Genomic DNA, 17,091 nt, shown 5'->3' with positions numbered 1-17,091 from the left:
AGTGTGCCATTACCTCCAAGAGAACACTGATTTTTTTTGTGTCACTCTCATTCTGAACTGAATCTTTTCTGTGCATTCCCGACTCCTCTGACTGCAACATCTGCTTAATAATTTAAGATGATATGAAGTACAACAGATACTAATATGAGTTACCTAAGGCAAGGTACTAAAATTACCCAACTGGCCAAGAAATCAACAGCTTGCCTTCTCTTGTAACAAGGCAGCACACAGAGTTTTGGCCTGCACTAGAGATTACTTCCGACCCACTGGATCCCAAGGCTTGGCTACCCTCTAAGCTGAATAGTATATACTATATTGTGAAACTTTGTTCTGATTTGAGTTTCCAGAAAAAGTACTTGCTGAAGTACAATAAGAATACCTGCAAAGCAAACTGTATTTCATTACTTAAGTAACAGACACCACACAAAAAAGTATTCTGTTAACATGAGTATTTTATGTAACATATTTGTTTTAAATATTAATCAGTTTGGATATCATTTAACCACATTCTCAAAGATTGAGTTAATAAATGTTACTACAAATATGCAACACAAAACATTAAATTATTACAGTACAGAATAATACATTAGATATAAAGTATACACAGACACACATACACAAAAAAACAATCCTTCATTAAAGGAAGAAAAAAATAACACACTGACAACATTATTTAAACACATCCCAAACTATGTCCAACAGCTACAGTGAGCTGTAAGGGTAGGGTCAGCAAATTCTTCTGAGCTATTAACGAGTAGCAGACCTTTACCTTAATTAAGGAAGTCCACTGCACAACACCTCATGAATCACTGGCAGTAATTGCAGACAATTGCACGATATTAAAAAAAAAAAAAAAAAAAATAGAAGCTGAATACAGTCAATGAAAATCATTTTTCAAGTGAGCATGAATTTGTCACAGTGCATGTCAGGATATATACAAACCAATGACCGTAACAAACATGCAACAGAAGGCACTGCATTTTATATTATCAGTCTAATCACTTTGCATTCTGCTACAGAATGTCTTAATTTGCATATATAAAACACCTATTTAGCTCTGGAATCTTGAATTCAATTAACAGCTGCAGCAAAGCAAGGCAAAGAAATTCTCACACTGATTTTACAGTCATAGTGCAAGCAAACTAAGATAATGTCAAAGCAAAAGTATGTGCAGAACTGTTTTTCCAAATTTTACAAGTATAGGTTCCACAAAGGATAAGCAACCGGTCTACTTTAAATGGAGTGTATTTTTTGAGGGATGAGCTGGCAGTGGCAATGTTATGAGACTATACTTAGCCATTTAAGCTGAAATGATAGAGAAAAAATGGACAGAATAAAAACATGCCGCGCGTTTAGTGAAATGTACAGTTTCCAAACACTTCTAAATTACTTGCAGCTTTCAGCCTTTAGTGCAAATGCCCTACTCCTGCATCCTTTTCTATAGATATAAACATGGGATATGCTATTCTTGCGGAATGTTTTGTTACTGTATAACCTAAAAATGCCTTCACACGCACAATACATTTACAAGACACACTTGTGTTATTTTCTGCTGTTTGCAGCTGTTTTAAAAAGGCATCACTGTTAAATGTTAACAAAATTAAGGCCAGTAACTAGAAGTGCATTCTAGCATTATACAAGACAACAGTACACCAAGTGGCAGCTGGTGCAACTGACTGCTCTCTCAAGATGCACAGAAGAAATAGTCTTTATTACCAATGAGCAGCAATTACATAAGAGCAGGGTCATTAAACTATTCTCATGACAATGTAGAATTTGTGGCAGATCTCTGCAGTGCAAATCAGACATAATAAAGTAGAAACACTTTGTGATTCCATTTCAATCCACTTTACTGCTTCAATACTGCAGCCAGTGATGAATAAACCTCATTCCAAGTCTGTTAAAATAATCATTCCAAGTTTGTTAAAATAACTATACAAGAATGGGTATTAATTAAACCACACAGCACAGGTCCCACTTTGTAAAATCAAGTTATTGTTTGACACACATTACCCTCTTTCCATACATACTGACTGGAAAAAGCATTACAGTTAGCCCCCTGGGATATGTCAGTACACATCCTTTATGTCCATGGTAACCAAACAAAAACCTTTTGCAAATATGGATAAGCCAATATACAAACTTTATGTCTACACTGACCATAAAAAATGTCTTCTGTAAATTTACACCAGGGTTATCATGCACAGCCCTGCTCTACTTTCTGGTCTGAGGGTTGGCACAGAAAGTTAAGCCTGTAAGTTGTAAGTTCCTGTCGTACAGTGTTTAATTCCCTCAGTCCTCATTTGCTTACCTTTAGTAATTAATGTAATCAGACATTGCTCCTGAATGCTCCTGGGTTGCCCCTTAAAAGGGACTGTGTGTCCAGTGGGCTTATCTGATTAACAAATGGGTATTATTATTATTGGCATTATTACTATTATCATCATCATCATCACAAGGTAACGTATTGAAAGTGCTATGACCAAGCATACTTCATCCAAGAGGCCTGACAATATACCTGGATGCTTAATAAATGGTGCAAAGCAGTCCTCATAGTGCCACACCTCACTCTGTTTAAACTATGATTAGATTACATTTTTTCCCTTAAGTTTGGTTTAACACAGTGATAACTGCCTACACAAGGGTGCCCCCATGACCAACCCAGAAATTATAGACTCATCAGCCTGATGAGCCTCATCTGTAAAGAAATGGAACATGTTGTACCCGACCTCAAACCAGGACATTAAAAAACCTTATTAGGCTTGACCACTTGACAAGACAAAACAAAACTGCTGAGGAAGATCCTGCCTAATGAATCTGATCAACTTCTTTAACAGGGTTACACAGGCTGTTGACAGGAGGCAGGCTATTCACACAGTGTATCTTGATCTGACAAGATGTTTGAAAATACATCCCACTCAGACACAGTAAGATAAATACTTAAAAAAATAAATCCATGTGTTGTGAAGGTAAGAGCAAACTGGCTGAAAGACCGAATCCTCAAGTGCAAGTGTCAGGAGCCTCTTCGGATAGCATGAAAGTAAACCACGATGTCCACAGAGCTCAGTGTAAGGATCCATCCTTTACTTCATTCACTTTTCCAACCTGTAGAACAGGAACCAGGATCTCAGGCTAACCAAGTTGGCAGATGACTGCAAACTGGAAGCTATTGTCAAGTCCACCTCTAATACCAAAACCCTTCCCCAAGAACTCACTTATAAATAACAACGCAGTGGTGCAACAGTAGTGTTGTTGCCTCACAGCAAGACTTTCTCCAGTTCGATTCTCGGTAACTGGTGAACTGAAAACAGGCTCACATTAAATGAAAACAAAAAGGGCAATACTGCCACACTCGCTAGACAACCTCTCCCCTCAGCCAGTAGTATAGAAAGTAACACAATACACAATGAAAATGTAGATAAGGGCTTGGAACATGTCTTGATAATTCTCTCGGCTCGATCATTGTGTGACATTGGTCAGAAAATCCTTCTACTTAGATCATAATTACCAAGACAATCCATCAAGATCTAAAGAGGTCATCAAGTTTATAAGACCTCATATGCCAACACCAAGAAGGTGCCTTGCTGGCCTACACAGTCCACCAAAGAAGAATCAGTCATAAAACCATGCGACAGGCTGACCTCAGACAGTGGCTGGAACATCACGTCACTCCGGAACCAAGGAATGTAGGTCTGACAAAAGTTCATGGTTCATTCTCTTTTAGGGTGAATGCAAATCGGCAACAGGTCAGTCTGTTGAAAACGTCATTACCTTGTGGGTTTCTCCAAATTTTCTCCAAAGGAGTGTCCTTTTGTGAAAGCTTTGAAAGCTATACAAAAGTAAGTTTCATCTGTCTTTATCCATTCCTGGAGCAAGGACCTCAGTCCCCTGACAGTCTGCCGCCCAGCCAGATTCAGTGAGGGAAGAAGGCAATCAACCAATGTTGCCTGTCTGGGGACTCCATTCAACTGACACCCTGGTATCTGTAAACGTAACAGGTGGGTGCCAAGGCACAGTGCGACAGACCTGCGATGTGGATAGACAGGTGCCGACTAGAGTTGACACTAAACTGCACAAAGTCTGTACAGGGAACTTCACTGGCATCAGGTTAAATTTCTACATCCTGCTGAATAAAATCTCACCATGTGTAGACAGCAATCTGGTCATAGTGGCAGCACTGGACATCAAAGGCCCAATGAGGACTTGGAATGGCCCCTTGATTTGCTGATAAGGCTAGGTCTTGGAAGGAAGTGCCAGAAGAAGCCATGCTGAGCCACAGTTTAACCATACTGGCCATCACCAGGGGAGTCAAGAGTCCACCCTATTAGCAGGCTAGTCTTCCAGCTGGGCATGCATTAAGGCTTTGGTGCTCAAACCCCTTGACTCAACCTTAAAGGTGGCTGCTGGTATAGCACCTCTCCTGCCACTTTCTACATCATCATCTGCTAATAAATGTGCAGGGTCACTTTTTTCTAATGGGAGGGCTTGCAATGAAAACAAGACAAGAGGGCTTTTTTTCAGTGGAAGTTTTGGTAATACCTAGCCTCATCCCTTACCTTCTCTTCCCATTCTCCATTTGATAGTTCAGACTGCAAGAAAAGCCCTGCTACTGACTCTCTCTAAATTTGCTATCTTCTTTGCACTTTTTCCCTTTGGGTAGCCAGTTTCAAGCACTGACACTTATGCCACTCCTTCACATTATATTTCCTCCCCAAAGCAATACAGACAGTACACTGTGTGGGTTTTTAGCTAATGAGCTGAGACAGTAAAGGCATGTTGAGGACTACAGTTTCTTCAATACTATATGTGGGAGCTATTCTGTTATGTATGAAATGCAGAAAAAATCTGGGGAGACTGAGAATGGGCACACTTTCTGCTATCCTCATGGTGTAATGGCAGATTTTGACAAACCCTCCCTCACAAAAATGTACCATGGGTAAAGAAACACCTACTGCCTGCATTTGCAAACCAAATGTAATAGTCCTCGAGAGTTCCACCAGGCATCTGGAAAAGAAGATGACAAAGTTAGTGGTGGAGCTTGCACAAATAAAACATGCTGTTGTATGGGTTACAAAAGTTGAAAATTAGGTCCAATGCCTCCTGTTTGTGGCGTAAGTCCGTGTTCAGATACTATAACTTCAATACTTCCATCTACAACCAGTGGAATGTTTATGGATACTGATGGCACAATCTGTCAATTGTCCCTAATTTTGTCTTAAATGGTTTGTTCCATCTCTCATAAAATAGGGTGTTGTCATTGTGTCAACCCTATATTCCTCATTTTTACATCAGTTAGTGTTAGCAATCACTTAGAACCATTATTTACGGCGAGTGACTAGCCCTGACACAATCTGTAATAAAATGGGACATTTTTTTAAAAATTTGTAAGTTAATATCAGCATTTAAAATATGTCCCCAATTTGGGGCCCTATCCCTATTTTTGTGTCTAATTTGGGAGATAAAAAGTTGAGAGATATGACTGACTGATTAGGTGAGACACTGCAGGCAAGAACTGCCTGAGACTTAGTAGTAAACAAGGAGTGTTTCACTGTTTCTAGATTTCACCTCTGTTCTGGCTCACTGTCATTTGCATTTGTATTGTACTTTCTTCTGAATCTCTGTTTAAAAGTTCTCATAAAAACTAAGCTATGCACCAGTCTCACAACTAACTTTCTATAGATTTTCACTCAGTCAAGGTTAAGTATTTACCAGAATCTTGTTTTATCAATGCCATATCTTTTAGAAAAGCTGAAATTTCTCCAGTGTGCTTTCACTGGCATGAACGCTGAGTTAAAATACCTGCAAATTGCAGTTTTAGCAGTCAAGCTCCGCAAGCTACTTAACACTACACAATGTGTTACGAGCCAAAATACATTTCTACAGTATTATTTTGTTTCCTCTTCCTTTTCAGATATGAAAATACAAGTACACTGTAAACTGTAATCAAAACATCAATGAGCTTAACTACAAGGGAGTTTCAGCCAAGTTCAGTTTAAGCATTATTAACAGGATAGAAATAATAAAATAGGAAAAAACAGGACCACCTGATTGTTGTTACAGGTACAATTAACATTCACAATATGGGCAGTTTAAGTTAGATGATTGCTTGACAACTTTGGCAGTGTTCTTACCTCTGGTCAGTGCAAGCTGCCTGTCATAAAACCATTTTGTTAAATGCCGGCAGTGAGGTGCCTCAAAGCAAGGATGGTCTTCCAACAATAACTGTCCTACCTTAAATGCCCTAGTGTTTTTAGTAACTCCACTAGTGGGATTTTTCTAATTTTAGGAAATTTCAACCAGACCAGCTGGAAATAGACAGAAAGACACGTTACAAAACTATTTTTTTTTGTTTACAAAACCACACATTTTTTTTCCCTCCTTGTCGTACAAATGCATGCATATTGCCCATACAAAACAGCACTGTCTGAAAATTCAATAAACATGCTAAATTCCAGAAGATATTGCCAAGACCAGTACTGTAGTGGAGGCCCTTATTAATCTGTACAAAAAATACATATTTTTTTCTTTCTTTTAACAAGTACTTTAAAAGCAGCTGTAATATTGCAGGAAAAAGACTTTAGTTGTCCTCCTGATGCCCAACTAAGATCAATGAAAGCTGGATACTAATCACTGTAAATCCTGATGCCCTCATTTGTAATTCTTGGCAATTAATGAGACTGCTTTAAAGGAGCATTATCTTCAAGTGAAACATGGGCCACAATTCATACTTTAGATTACCTTACACCCTTGGCAGTTCTCGAATCAAATGGATCAGCTGTTTCTTTGCTTTTACTCCTCCTTTTGGAATCCGTTCTTGTTGTGCAGTTGGAGGCTTTGGAGTGGAAGTAAAACGTGGCTCTGCTGCTAGAGTCAAGGTTTTTGTCTTTGTGGTTCTCTGATTTTCCAATGACAAAAAACAGTCTGGCTTTTGAAAATTTTGTGGATAATCATCATCCTCAAGTAGTTCTGAAGGAGGGTTTGTTGAGAGACTAGAGTCACCACAGTCTTGGCTATAGGAATTTACCATAACATTCCACTCAGAATCTTTACTTATCGCTAAACCTCGAACTGGGCTGATCTTTGTTGTCTCTGTTGGGAAATTATTGCTACAATTTGCATCTTCCACCCTTGGTAGTGGAAGATCCTCTTCCAATCCCATTGGTTTGTTATCTTGCCTCATGTCAACCAGTAGTCGTGGAACTGAGGGAGTGACTCCATGTGGACGCACACTGGAATCCATATCTGCACTGAAGTATAGTGTTGAATTTCCATGCCTCTTGCTACACTTTTGTTCGGTGCTCTCCACTTTCTTGTGGCTTTGATAAATTTCACTCGGCCCATCATTTTCAGCATACATAACAATAACCTCTACTGGCCCTTGCAGCTCGTCTTGGGACACCTTTTCCTTCATGTTGACATGGCCAAGTGTTACCCCATTCTCTATGATACCTGAAACCCTGATGTACTTTGATGCTTCCCGTGTGCTGACCTTTTTATGCAGATCAGAATTACTGTCCGCAATATGGCAGATTTCCTTAAAAATGGTAGACTCTGGCTGTGCTAGGGGGAGATTTTCTTTAGATGAAAGTGGCACATTCAGCTGTATCTCTTTGTTCTTAGTGTCTGGATCTTTTCTCTTTGAGAGTGATTGAAATATGCTTTCCAGTACAGCATAGCCAAATATTTCATTAATCTTTGACACATTTCCTGTCTTAACAGCCAGCTTCACCAAAAATAAGTGGTGGTGGTGTAAAGATTTCTTCCAAGCATTCTGAGAAGAAAGATCAGCTCTGCAAAAGTGCTCTGGGCTACTAAACTCTGCAACTGCTATAGAAGGAGATGACACGCAGGGATGGTGTCCTCCTAACTGAGGCTTGTCTGGGTCAGTAAGCCAGTGCTGTGGTGAAGCAGGATTCCATGTAGCAGATGTATGCCTCATTTCATTTCTAATGCTCTGCATTATCTCGGTTGACTTAGGGTGCAGGAGACTGTAGTATAGAAGGAGTGCAGCAGAACCTAAAAAATAAGACACTAGTGTTAATATTAGACCTACACTTTTCTTCAAATATTTTAATTTATTTCCCTTTTTTTTTTTTTTTACGGGGGATGTCTGACTGGGCCAGAGGCCCATTTTCAGCAGAGACCCTGGGAGGAAAGCTCCTTTACAAAAAATATTTTTTTACATATCATGCAATGCAATACCAGAAACACAATTTTACAATACAATGCAAGAAAACACATTACAGGATAATAAAAGAAACAGAGGCATTAAGCAAGCTAAACAACAAATTGACAAAACAAAGAAGTCTAACAAAACATACGCTAGAGAGTAATAATATTCCAAGCAGAAAAAAGTAGCTGACAAATAAAAGGAGATTGTACCATCATAGGGAAATGGTAGATTTTTAGGTGAAAGGTATAGGAGGAAATTATTATTAAAAGCATATATTGTATTGAAGGTAAGAAAAAAATAGATGTTATGCTAGTGGCATATATACTTAAAACATGACAGCAAGGCAGTGAGGAGGTGAATTGATAAGGAGGGAAAGAAGATGCATATAAAAGACTTGAGAGAGGTGTAAAGTGATTAAAGGAGTAGTAAATTAGTTGTAGGTAGACAGAAGTTGAAATATGGTGGGCGCTGAAAAAGCAGCTTACAATATAAAAAGAAAAAAGATAATTATGGTTGAAAGAAAAAGGAAGGACGAATAGCTCTGCCTGGGTTAATGCAGCAGCAGAGCCAAGTGTAGGCTAGGTGCTCCTTAAGCAGTGTTTTAAATTTGGATGTATAAATGCAAATGTATGAATAATGCAAAGAAGAAGGATTTAGTATGCAACTAGCTCCATGTCTGATTCTAACTATCCCACTAATGAAAAGCTATGCCCTTTTTTATACTGCAAATGTTATAGTAGAGATATACATCTGAGTTGTATAGTTTTGGAGTTTTCAAAAGAAAGCAATGAATAGTTAAAACAAATAGAAACTGCAGAAGTACAACTCTGTTTAGAGATCACAAAAAGCCAAGATCTGTGTAGACAATGCTTCTGCAGTATAATACACAAAACTTACATGTGATAAAATCCTGGACTTGATCCTTATCAATACGGGGCAGCTTTGCTTCCCATCAATTTTAACTTCCTCCCTGGTCAAATCAGACCACAGATCAGTAACATTCTTCATAAGACTAAAGCCGGAATCATATTCTAATACCTCAGCATTCAGCTATGGTGATGGTAAATCTGCTAAAACTAAGTGATGACCTGGCTAAATTCAAAATCACTTCCAACATGATGACACCACTGTATGTGGAATTCTTTATCACCAAATTCTATGCACATGAAAACAGTTGTGTAGACATGTCTGTCCCGCCCCAAAGTAAATACAACGGCAAATTTAAAATTAAGCTCCTATGGTGGAAGTTGGAACCTAAATACAAACAGACTCAATAATAATAATAATGATAACAACAATAATAAAGCATTGCATGCAAAATAAGTTCAACTCTCAAGATGCCCATAATGATCTTGCTAAACTTAAGAGTGAACTCTGGACTCTAATCAAATCAACCAAAGCCAAACACAAAATAAAATTTGCCAGCCAGGCAATGGATAACCATCAAGTTTTCTTTACTATGTTACAAACCTTGGAAACTATGTTCAGCATTGCACAAAGCTAATAGTTAATCAATATCAATTATCATCATCATCAATATATAAAAAAAAAATCCTATACTTCTGGAGGGCTACCTGTTATATTTTTGCCTCCTAAACTGCTGTTATAGAATAGTGTTTTTATATCTTTCATTTTTGTACCTAGCATTGTTTAAAATATAGTAACCAAAAACACTCCGTCACAAAAACTAGTATTGTTAATCCTTGGATTCTGATGAAGTCTCTGATTGGAGACGAAAGTGCTTAATCTAAGGCTCTGATTGTATACAGGACTATCGTTTGTACTATGGATCGTTTTGTGTAATAAACTTTTTTGGTGTATTCCTGGCTGCATTTGATTGAACTACAGAAGACTCCTTTATTCTTGACTGGGACCGCAAATTGTTTAAAATATCTATTTTACACATGTATTTGTAATGTGCTTACTACGGAGCTTTTCTCCCCGGGCCACCACTGAAAATGGGTTCTTTAACCCAATGGACTTTCCCGGTCAACAAATGTCAATAAATAAAATAAATAATAAAATTAATTATTCAAACCCAAAGGATATAGTCAATCTATTAGTGGACAAATTTATCTAAAACTTCATCCCCCCCTCTCACCTTCCATATTCCTACATTACATACCCGCATTTATACCCACTCAAATCTCTCATGAATATGTCCTGAAGGCACTATCCAAGGCCAAGAATACTACCTCTATGGGAACAACTAACATAATGGGCTGCCTACCAGTCAGTATGACACAGGACTTATCAGATACCCCACAAAGAGCATTCAATATCCGCCTCCAAATGATCTTTGTGGAGGACAGCAACAGTCATCCCTTTGCACAACAGTGGGGCCTCAATAGACTCAGGTAATTACAGACCCATAAGCCTGACCAGCTTCATCTGCAAGACCAAGGAAAGGACTATTATGAAATTAGTAAAGAAGGACAGAGGTCAAGAGTTTGTAGGTTACCTAAGCCAGTTTGGATTTATCAAGGGAAGACTGTGTCCACTCAACCTGGTCGAATTCTTCAAGATTACTAAAGCAATGGACAAGTACAAATCAGTATAAATGGCACATCTAATCCTCCAAAGGCATTCATCATCCTGTATGCTGGTATCATAGACAAACTTGCCCAGCTAAATGTAAATCCTTGTGTAACTGTCTCACAAACACAACCCAGGAATTCAGGGTAGGTGGTTCTACCTTTGTCAAAAGACCTGTCATTACCAGTGTATCCCAGGGTTCAGTATTTGAGCCACTCCTCTTTCGCATTTACTTCTGAGGTCAAAAGCAGTGGTGCCATCAAACTCACCAGATGACATCAAGATCCTCCCAGAAGACCTTTTCCCCAGACAAATAGGTGGTGTCAAAATCATGGACTAAAACTACATGCCAAGTAATATATAATAGTTTCCTTTTTCAAGTACAAATTCTTCTGTAGGTATCGCATGGAAAACACAGCCCTGAAAGTTGATCTTGTTGTCCGGGATCTTGGAAACTATGTTAACAAACTGTCTTTTGACCACAAAGCATGCACTATTGTAAGGAAGTCTTTTTTCATTGCATAGCTCGTATTAAAGTGTATGGCACCCAGGTCCAGAGATATAATCATTCTACTGCACCTGGCTCTCATCAGTGTGATCAATTAACAAAATTACGCTTTTGGTGTATACTTGTCATAACCAGAATGACCCCAGTGCTTTCTCAAAAAATCAAAGGCTTAAACATTAAAACCTACGCAGACCATCTCTAAGCCTTGTCCCTCTTCTTGAGATCCTACAGGTTTCCAAGAGGCGACCCCTGACTCACTTACAGAGCTTTAATAGATACTATCTTATCAAACTTGTTACACATTTGCAAGTCCAATGGAAGCATTTATATCCACTCAAGAGATCTATTTTGCAACATAAATAGGGCATGTTGTAGAATATATAACTCAGACAACAATGTTTCTGTAGAACCATCTTCTATTCCACTCCAAGTTATGCAAGTACTCATCTTACTCAAACAGTTTGGATGAATGGATAGGAAACTACAAATTCACCTCTGGTTTGGCACCATGTCTCTAATGGACAGGGTCAACAAGTAAATGTCACAACACATCCTTTTTCTACCCATCTTTGGGCTATATGTACACAAAAATGGGCTAAAAACTAGGCTCGTTAAGGTCTTCATAAATTAATAACCTAGTAAGTACCTATGAATATACAGAATGAAGGGCAAATGCTGAAGCATGGAAACATGCACTGTCCAGTGAACACAGCAGAAAGACAAGGGTGTAAATCACACAAGTTATAGTAGTAAAGTAAAAGGGCAATCTGACTAATGGAAACTACAAAAACTATAAATGGTAGTGCTTGGAGATGAGCAACAATATTAAAACTGGCCAGAGCAAAGCCAGAGTTCGACACCAATGGCACCACAGACACATGTGGTTAGGGGGAGGCTGATCATCTTTTTTTTTTTTTTTTTTTTTTTATTATTTACCCATAATTAACCAGGTTAGTCTCACTAGACCAGCATATTCTTCTCAGGTGACGTGGTATTCATATTGATTAGGAAAGGGACATGCAGGAGGTTCAGCCACATAGAGTGCTGCAAGTTGCAACAAAATGCAGAGTGAACAGTTGAAAAATGTTGGAGAGAGCAGTTATGAATGAGAGAATTAGTGAGCTTACCTGCTATCGAGCTAATCATGGAGGATCATTAAGACAAGCCTTTGATTACAGTACTTGTGGAAGGATGCTTGGAAGACTGTTCTACGCTGATATGCAAGGATGATATAGCTGTTGACTTGGCTTAGAAAAATGAAGGAATGGAGACAAAGTGCTGTGAAATCATATGGTGAACTCAACACCATCGCACACACAGACACAGTAAATGAAGGACGAACATCTACAATGAGAGAGACAGAGGTGGCAGCCACTACAGACAGATGAATTGAATTAACTATTAAACAAAAAAGAAAGCCCATAGAAAAGGTTTCTTCAAAAAGACTTGGTTCTTGACAGGTATGTTATTTGGGAAAAACTTGTCAATGAATACACTTGGAATGAATATGAAATTCCAGTTGGTTGCTCCAATATTAAAAGGACTTGCAGTTTTACTTTACATCTGATGACCTTGAACAAAAAGTCACCAAGGATTATTTATTATCTATCTCTATATACCAATCAGTGCATTCTATGGACAAATTATATGACTAAAGGAAAATCTGGACTGGGGGGTGGGAAATATAAGCAACACTGCAAGAAAAGGTCAGTACTGTGAAGCATATCCCATACAATTATGCTTAAAAGAATCACATACACTGTTAGATAATTAGACTCAAAGTAACTGCTACATAATTAGAACAGTCTAAACATTTTTTTCTGTGCTGAACATGACTAATTGGTAAATGTGCGAAAAGGTGATGTAGTATGTGGACAGATAGGAAATACAACTAAAAATTGTGAGCTGTATTGTAATTACTGCACGTCTAATGAATACTGGTGACATGACCAAGTTAAAGAAAATGAAACTATGAACAGAACTGTGCAAGTTGAGATAACTGGTGAGGAAGTATTACCAGGACATGAGGAAAAGGGGGAGGGCAGAGGTAAAAATGAAAAAGAATGGGTAGTTGTAGAAATGAAATATGCTAAAAAGAAAAAGGGAGACTGAAAAGTATATAAAAATGGCAAGATGAATAATGTTACTATAAGTAATCAAGTTAGAGAAAGAAAAGTAAAATGGCTTGTGTGAAGATATGTGAAAGCTGCCAGCCTTGCCAGATAGAATTTTGTAGATAATTCTAGCATTTGTAAATATCAATATAAGCCACAGGCTTGTTCTCTTAAATGGAAGAAAATGGTGTTAAATGTTGAACTTCAAAAATTTAACCACAATGCACTCTGCTGGAGGAATACTGATAAGTCAAGGATTGTATAATTGATCTCAAAATTTGGAGGCGAGATGTCTGGATGAAGGAATTCTTGCCATTGTTTTGAGACCAGAGTTAATGACTAGAATTTGCATGTATAATGTATTTTATTGCTGTAACTTCCTGACCAGGTGCAAGATCAAAAGGGCTGCTAAACTCTGAATTTCTGTTAGCCTGGGAACCAGAGAAAACATGATGTAGTCTGAAATGAGTTAGTAGTCCTGTGCTATCAATTTAAGTAGAGAGAGACTCAGAGCATTTTGCATTTGTCTTCAGAACATCCAACATCACTAGAACTGCTTTGCTCTATATGCAAGTTTATTTTAGAACTGTGATTGCTCTTAGATAGAAAATAGTAAGTCTAGTCTAGTTGTTTTCTGTATTGATGTCAGAACTATTCTACTGTATTATTTTAAGCATTTTCCTGTGATCTCTGAACTCTTGACTAGCACTGTGCAGTAAGAAGTATTGTATTATGTTTTTTATTATTAGATATTTTTAAACCTTTCAACTGTGGCTGTTTTGTGTAGAGATAATTTAAGCTCTAGAGTACATTGCATGTATATAGTGATACTGTATAAAGCCACTCCATTAGTGTTGCTGTTCAGTCACACTTACCAGTTGGATAATAATATTGCACAGTAATAATTAGCCACCCTTTGATAAGGCCCTTATTAAGAGCTGATATTAGCGGTTGGTGGCAAGTGGTACTACCGTATAGTCTGGGCAGAAGGGGCATAGCTGGAGAAACTGTGCCAGGCTTCCCCAGGTGCGTCTGTGTGTGTATATAACTCGTATCTCAAAGTGTATGTGTGTCAGCTACTTGGGCAGGGACACTAAGCACTGGTTGGACAGAGAGGGTACTGGAGGTTTTAGCTTGACCACTAGGCTGAGATCTGGACCCTATAGCCATGCCAGTTGGGAGTCTTACTGGGGATCTGGAGAGAAAGGGAGAAACCAGCCCCAGACTGACTGTGATCTCTGTGTGCTCTTAAGGGACATTTTGTGTATTTGTTATCCTTCCCAATGTGGACCACACCTCACGGGTGTTAGTGGTGAGGATTGAGGCTCCTTGATTGCTGGGCCAGTGCACGGGTGTCACAGCTTGAAAGACAGAATGATGTATAAAAATGTAAAGCACAAGGATTTTGTTTTTTTTCTTAATGCAAATAGTACAAGAAATGAAAGCATAAGAATTACAATGCTGTAAACAGTTAAAGCATGACATAATATGCTTATTAGATACATGTTTATGTTTACTATTGTATTTATACTTGACACACAGACAGTAGAGTCCAGTGGAGCAATTTACAAATGATTAAAATCAGAATGCTAAAAACAAGACATTACAGACTATCAAAACTTGCCTCCCTTCTGGACCCTTGTAAGCACTTGTTCCTGGGTCCAGTGCGGTAAGAAAGTTTTGTGGTTTGTTGTTTGTGGTGGGTATGCCAGTATTCAGAATGCAGACTTTCAGGGAAAGGTTACAGACATCGGTTGACTTGACCATCTGTGTGTCGAGTTTATGATGGATTTAAATAACATTAAGCTGGGCAGAAAAATACATGTGTAAGAGTTTACCATAACAGTAGATGTCCTACTTAATCACTGTTGCAGTTTTCCTTACAATAGGGATATCTTGTTGGGGACAGCCATATGTGCAGTCACCCCCACCAAAGCCTGGGCCTACCATGCACCATATATCAGATGCATGTCCTATGTTTGGGGTGCAACTACGAGCCACAAATTCTCAGAAACTTACTTGCCCTAGAAGAACACGAGTAGCAAATGAGGAAGAAAAGGAAAGATGGTGCATGTATTTCCAGAAAAAGGAAGAGAAGTCCCTTTGGCCAGAGTAAAAAAATAAAACCCAACAGGTGGAAGGAAGGAAGGATTGAATACTACCAGTGATGAGACATCAACAATTATGGTAAGTTCTTACACAGCTGTACTATGTCTGTTCTTAAAAACTGTTGCAGTATTCCTTGCAACATGGAGAGTTACTAGAGCTACTAAAAACGAATGGCAGTAGGAATAAGGAACCTTCCAAAAACCCATGGATGATGAACTTGGCAAATTGTGCTGTGGCTCTACAAATCACATCTAATATACAATGCTTTGTTTTGCTCTGGTTCTACCAATCACACCTAATATATAATGCTTAGTAAACATATACACAGAAAACCAAGTAGCAGCTTCCAAAATGGATCTAGCAAGAATAAATGGTTTGCTTAAACTGCCAAACCAAAGCTCTTGTACTAAAAAGAAATAAAAAGTTGCTCAACTTTTCTAATATTTTTAGTCTTGCCTAAATAATGTCTATGCAGATCCAAAGAATGGGGAATCCCTGTATTACCATTTTAAGGAAATGAAAAGAAGGAAGATGGATGGCCTGATTTAAAGACACATCACTGACCACCTGAGGCATAAAATGATTGGTTCTCGGAGACGCACGGTCTCTGTGGAGAAATAAAAAAGGTGGAAATGCCATAGGGACAGGAAGTCCAGAGACTCTTTTGGCAGAAGTCAGAGCCTCTACCAAGCCATTTTTCAGGTACACAATTTTAAAGCAGAAGAGGCTGCTGATTCATAAGGTGATCTTGTTAACTATTTATTTTATTTATTGACATTTGTTAACTGGGTTGTCCTACTGGGCTTGAGGCCCATTTTCAGAGGAGACCCGAGGAGAAAAGCTCCAATTAAAAGGCAATATCCAATTAAAAGGCAGAATACACTACTTCACTAAAAACTCAATTGATCAGTATTTAAAGCAATAAATAAAAATAACAAGAATGATTTTCTATGTTGATCAATACATCAAAGTAACATACAGTGTGTGTTAGAAAGCAGACACAATAGGTCACATAAGAGAGCACACAATAATGTATACACATAAACAAGTAACATTTTACAAAAGAGTTTCTGTGCAGTCATTCACATTTCAGGGAGAAACAGTAAGAGACACCTTACAATAATTAGAAATAAGAATAATTTTGTATGTTGATCAATACATCAAACACACAGAGTGTGTTAGTTAGTAGAAAGCAGGCTCAATAAGTCACAAATGAGAACACACAATAATGTATATACATAGACATATGCAATTTTTCAAGAAAGTTTTTGTGTAGTCATTCACATTTGAGGGAGAAACAGTAAGAGACACCCTAGAAGGAGTGTTGCTAGAAATAGGGTGGTGCAAGTAGGGGGAAAGAGGCACCTAGAAGAGTGATACAGGATTTATGTTGGATCATAGCAGGGACAGGTCTTGGAGTTATGAAGGGGAGTCTTCAGTTCATTTTTCAAGAACAAAGTTCAAGTCCCAAGAAGGATGAATGGATTTTTTTGGAGGCCTTATATGAAGAATGCTTTTAAGAAAACGTATGACATCAAACCTAGAAGAAAGTGCTGGATCCAGAAGCCAAGAAGAAGAAATGACTTGCAAATGAGCTTTAACAGAAGAGTATGCCAGAGCAGAATTGAACAACTCGCATAAATAAGAAAGAA

At 38.3% G+C, this 17,091-nt stretch overlaps 1 protein-coding gene across 1 annotated transcript in view; it reads right to left on the bottom strand.

Annotated features, from left to right (window-relative positions):
* Nucleotides 1–477: 477 nt before the first annotated feature.
* Nucleotides 478–17,091, bottom strand: part of XKR5 (XK related 5) — a 482,218-nt gene continuing 465,604 nt past the window's right edge. The window contains exon 7 of the mRNA XM_044062383.1: nt 478–8,016. Within this exon, the coding sequence (XP_043918318.1) occupies nt 6,740–8,016 (1,277 nt within the window). The 3' untranslated portion in view covers nt 478–6,739. The remainder of the gene's footprint in view (nt 8,017–17,091) is intronic.

Source organism: Protopterus annectens, chromosome 2.part1 (genome assembly GCF_019279795.1).
Source record: "Protopterus annectens isolate FY-2018-M chromosome 2.part1, PAN1.0, whole genome shotgun sequence".
Classification (NCBI taxonomy): Eukaryota; Metazoa; Chordata; order Ceratodontiformes; family Protopteridae; genus Protopterus; species Protopterus annectens.
This window is presented reverse-complemented; position numbering and strand designations above follow the sequence as displayed.